Here is a 5,149-nt window from a genome sequence, read left to right as displayed (position 1 = left end):
GAGTGGGATGGGAGGGGAGGAGGCAGGTTTGCTTTTCCAGTACGAGCCAGGGCTAACAGGAACGGAGGGCTCTCCTGAAGTGGAGCAGAGGAGACTGAGACACTCCCAGTGTGAGGCAGAGGAGATGTGGGGAAAAGGGAGCAGAGGAGCGCAGGTGCAGGCTAGGGAAGCATCTCTGACATCTCCCCAACCCTTCCCCAGGTCCCCCATCAGCAGCTTGCCAACCCTCTTCGACCAGACAGTGTCCTGTAGCAGCAGTGGGCAGCTGGAGAATGTTCCCCAGGCTACCCCAAACATCGAGCAGCTCCTGGAGAAGCAGGGCAATGGGGAAGCCGGCGTAAACAGTGAGTCACTCGGGGCATGGGCTGTGGGAGGAGAGGTCCTTGTGCATGTCTGTGTGGGAGCCAGCTGGGATTTTGCCCACAGGCAAAGGAGCCGGGTGGGGGACAAAGCACTAGTCTGTGCCATGGGGGAGTAGCTGGCAATGCGACTGTGATCGGGGCCAGACTCCTCTCCCAGTGTGGTCTAATTGTGGTACCTCCTGTGGATCCCCTTCTCCTCTCCTCCGTCCCCCATTCTCTCCCCTGACCCTGTCCCCCTTCCCCCTTTCCGTTCCCTGCAGTTGTAGAAATGCTCAAAGCCCTGCACTCGCTGCAGAAGGAGAACCAGCGGCTCCAGGAGCAGATCATGACACTGACGGCCAAGAAGGAGCGTTTGCAGCTCCTCAACGTCCAGCTCTCCGTCCCTTTCCCTGTGGTGACTAGCAGCAACGGCCCAGGCAGCCAGGCCCAGTACATCCTGCCTCCTAACGGTGAGGAGACTGGTGGGATGCATCACCCTGTGCCGTTTCATAGTAGTGCCCTGGGGTGGGCAGGAGGGGGTCACGGTATCTCTCTGAAGCCACTGGTAGTATGCACTGTCCCTTGCTATTGCTGTAGCAACATCAGGCTCCACCCCTGACTCTGCATCCTCACTTCTTTCCTCCATACAGTCTGCAACAACGATTCCTTGAGCATCAGCAAGAGCCCTCCATGCAAGAACAGCTTTGGGATCGAGAACTCGCTCTCCACTTCCTCTGAGGTACGCTGGCCACTGCATCCGCCAGCTGGGGAAGGGACTTGGGGAGGGAACAGAGAGCAGTGCAGTCCCAGTACTCTGACTTGATATCCAGCTCATAAAGCCTTGTAGTCCAGGCTCAGAAATCAGGTTTTCTGGAGTGCCTGTTCTTCAGTTCGTCTCAGTGCTGAGGGTCTGAGTAGAGTAGCTGAGGCTGGGAGCGTGAAGTGAGAATGCTTCTAGGTTATTCTGGCTGCACTTCTAGAGATCCAGCAAAGCATGTCTGAGTTCTGGGACCCCTCTGAGCGTACACCTGCACTTGCACTCACAGCCCCCCTTCCCACCTCCAGCTCCTGCCCAAAGCACCCTTGGAGCTGAGCTGACCTTTCACAAGCTGCCCCAGTCCGATGCTCTTATGTCCGTTTCTCCCCCAGGACCCTCATTCAGGTTGCCCCAGCAGGAGCAGCTCTTCCCTGTCCTTCCACAGCACTCCTCCGCCCCTGCCCATGCTGCAGCAGAGTCCTGCCTCGCTACCCCTGCCCGGGGTGCAGCAGGTGAATGGCCTGGCCAGGGTGGCAGGCAGCGGGCTGGGGGGAGGCACCACTGCCAGCCACAGCCTCTCCACGGTGCCCATGGTGGACGGCCTGATGGGGACCCTGGCAGGAGGCCAGCAGATGCCCATCAACGGGATCCTGGGGAATCTGAACGGAGCTCAGGCCGCCCAGCCTCCGAGCGCGCTGACGCAGGCGAGCGGGCCTCCGACCTTGCAGCTCTCCACCAGCCTGAGCAGGTGAGGATGGGGAGCTCGCGGGGACAGCCCTGCCCTCTCCAGCAGAAGCCTAGCACCGGGAGGGAGGGAGGGAGGCCCTATGTGTGCAGGACCAAGACGGGCTGCGCTGACATTCCCTGCCCTGCTCCCCTTGCAGCATGCCCAGCCTGAGTCCCCTGACAGAGCAGCAGCGGCACGTCTTGCACCAACACGAACAACAGCTCCAGCAGCTTCAGCAGCTCCTGACTTCCCAACCGCTTAATCCGGTAAGTGTGCCTGCTGGCACCTTTTATCTGATGAGCTGTTTAATGGGAAAGCCTCGGAGCAGAGAGCAAAACTTAGGGCTCCCTCCTTCGCATGAATCCCCTGCCCACAGGGCGGCAAGAGTCACATGCCTTTTCCTTTGCTCTGGGCTGCTGTGGGTGGAGTGAGGAGAAAAGCTTTAGGCAGGAAGGTGCGGCACCTCCTGGAGGGAGGGAGTTGGGGATTTGAACTTTTTTGTACAAAGGAAAAAATTTAATCTGGGTTTCCCACATCCTGAGGGTGTGAGAACATGGTAACGCTAAGCCACCGTAAAATCAGGAGTGCTGTTACCTCCTCCAGCCATCTTTGAATGCAAATCATGTCAGCTCCTGCTGCCACAAGCACACTGGTCTCTGGGCTTGCAGATGTGCTGAGGCCCACAGGAGAAGAGGAACTCGCTTGAGGACACTACTTGAGTTTAGAAAGAGATAAGCACCAAACTGCTTAGTCCTGAGGCAGGTGAGCCATGTCTGGGCACATTGGCATGGAGAACTGGAGATGCCAGGGGGGCTGTGTAGGTGGCTGAGGACTTCGGGGTCAGAAAAAGGATCAGGCAGCTGTTCTGAGGATCTTGGCTCTCTGCCTGCATCCTCTTGGGTAAAACAGCAGCCCCGTCCCAGGCTGTTGTGGGAATGGCTGCACAGATTGATGGTAAACAAACCCCTGAGTGTGTAAGAACCTCATTCACTTGCCCTGCAGAAACCTCTGTGGTGTCCCTCCCCTGCGGTGGAGTTGCACGGGAGTGCTAACAGTTCCCGTCAATGAAGCTGTGCTCATTTATATCTCCCATGAACTTGGCCCGTTGCTTTGGATAGATTTCTGGGTCAGGCTATTTATAACCCGGGAAAAGCAAATTTCAAAGGGCTTCTCTTTACAGCAGCTGATGTCACCGTGTCATCAGCTGCATCCCTGTGGGTACGGGAACAATGTCAGCTCTCAGCCTGCCGCATTGGTCGATGGTTGCTATAGTGATTTCTGCAGTTTGGTTGGATTCGAGGGCGTCCCTCCGGGTGCAGGTGAGCCGTGGCCCTCGTCCCTCTGGGTCTGGCTCACCTACACCGACCCTGTGGGTCAGGGCTGAGCTGTGAAGCGGGGACGGGCTGGGGAAGGAAATTAGCAGCCAATCTAGGAATTCAGGATAGTGAATGCCACAGACTTAAAATCCATGGGTCAATTGATTGGGAAGAGCTGAGTAGATCTGCGTGCCTGCAGGTGTCTTAGGGAGGGTTAGCCGATCCTACGCTTCAGGAAACAACGGGATTGGAAAGGTCGTAAGCACAGGCTGTTAATGAACACAAGACACACTGTTCCTTTCTCTACCTATAGAGATGTGATCAAGGGGACTTTCTCCCTGTCCCCAGTAGCATTGCTTGGGATGGAGTGTGCCGATGTAGCTCCTGGCTCCTTTGTATTAGGTGTCACCTCTTCCTGAGCCCTTTGTCCCTCCTTTGACTTCTCTTCCTCACCCTTCCCTACAGGAGCAGCAGGCCCTGGTGTTCCAGATGATGCAGCAAATCCAGCAGAAGAGGGAGCTGCAGCGGCTGCAGATGACAAGCTCGTCCCAGCTGTCCATGACCAGCCTCCTGGCAGCCACCTCTGCCCCCCTGCACTCCAGCACCAGCGCCCTGATGACCTCGGCCCCTCAGCCACCCCCCAGCAGCAGCTCTCTCCTGGCCTCCCTCTCCCCCCAGCAGCTCAACCCTAGCAATGCCCTCATGGCCCCCCAGGCCACTCCACCGCTCAGCACTCCTGGGAACAGCCTCCTGGCTTCGGGGACAGGCATCCCACCCGTCCTTACAGCACAGACTAACCCGTTTCTCAACCTGCAGACTGATGGCAACACCCCGAAAGGAACGGTGCGTATGCTGCTAGCACTACCCTAACCCCACTGATCTCGTGGTGCTAGGCACTGTACAGACCTGGGGAGAGACAGTCTGCGCTACAGTTAACTTGGGGGAGCAAGGGCACCGCTTAGGCAACAGAGCCAGAGTGTTCCGCTGGCTTTGCTGCATCCCTGACTAGCCAGTGTCACGTCCTGATCCTACCTCCAAGGACTTCTGTAGGGCCCAGGCAGGGGCATGGGTAGGCACAGAGGCTCCCAAGGTGCCCTTCCGTGTGTGTGTGCAGACACACACCAGACCTGCTGCAGAAGCAAGGCAGAGATAGGCCATAGATCTGTCTCCGTTAACCCTAAGACTTGGATGGGACAATGTGCCCCTGGCAGTGCTGGCCCTACTGGAGCCTCGTGATGAGATACAAAGGTGACTGCATGTTGAAACAAACCCAGGGTTTAGAAGGAATCTTGCACCCAAGAGGAGAGGTTGTGAAGAGGTTTACAGCCTCTCTGTAAAGCAGCCTTGTACTGGAACACCAGTGTCTAGGGACTGATGGTGTGATGCTTTCATCTCTCCTCCATCCCTCCCCTGGCCTATACCTGTACCCAGAAGGTCCAGCCCTGGTTGGAGACATTTAGGAGCCAAAGGCCAGGGTCGAGGGGCCAGTTTGGCCTGAACCGGGCAGAGGGGAAACCCGGGGCTCCCGTGTCTCCGTTGATCTCGGAGGAGCCTGAGAGGTCGCGGTGAGCAGGGCCGCAGCACGGCAGGGCTCTCTGCTTCTGCCCCCTCGTGTTGCTGCCCGTCCAGTACTGATACCTGTATCCTCTGCGTCTCTTTTTCTGTTTGTTTTTTAAAGAGCATGAATGAAAAGGGAGCTCCTCTTACCCAGGACAAGGGCTAAGCTCCCCCCTCACCCCGAACAAACCAGCAGCCAACTCCTCTCAGCCAGGGGAATGTGGCTTTCCACAGTCAACTTTGATACTGTTAGAGCAATGAGCACAAGGCTTCCAAGAAGCATTTCCTGCCGCTGGGCAATGCCAAGAGGTGCTTTGGAAGACAGTACATCTCTGACCAAGCCCTGGTATCGGGAGGAGCGAAGGTGGGGGGCTGCCTGCTGCCCTGGTCCATGCCACACATGCTCAAAGTGAAGCTGTGTTTCCACGCAGAGTGGAGGAGAGAGTTAACA

The 5,149-nt window shown here is 57.3% G+C and overlaps 1 protein-coding gene across 1 annotated transcript in view; it reads left to right on the top strand.

The window, feature by feature from the left end:
- LOC104079924 (protein AF-17-like) overlaps positions 1-4,864 on the top strand; it is a 5,232-nt gene extending 368 nt beyond the window's left edge. The window contains exons 2-8 of the mRNA XM_009582119.1: positions 202-344; positions 623-811; positions 992-1,080; positions 1,491-1,846; positions 1,983-2,091; positions 3,607-3,984; positions 4,820-4,864. Coding sequence (XP_009580414.1) covers positions 202-344; positions 623-811; positions 992-1,080; positions 1,491-1,846; positions 1,983-2,091; positions 3,607-3,984; positions 4,820-4,864 — 1,309 coding nt within the window. The remainder of the gene's footprint in view (positions 1-201; positions 345-622; positions 812-991; positions 1,081-1,490; positions 1,847-1,982; positions 2,092-3,606; positions 3,985-4,819) is intronic.
- Positions 4,865-5,149: the final 285 nt, after the last annotated feature.

The sequence above is a fragment of the Fulmarus glacialis genome, unplaced genomic scaffold, assembly GCF_000690835.1.
Source record: "Fulmarus glacialis isolate BGI_N327 unplaced genomic scaffold, ASM69083v1 scaffold31197, whole genome shotgun sequence".
Classification (NCBI taxonomy): Eukaryota; Metazoa; Chordata; class Aves; order Procellariiformes; family Procellariidae; genus Fulmarus; species Fulmarus glacialis.
Note: the sequence above shows the minus strand (reverse complement) of the source record. Positions and strands in the feature narration are given on the sequence as shown.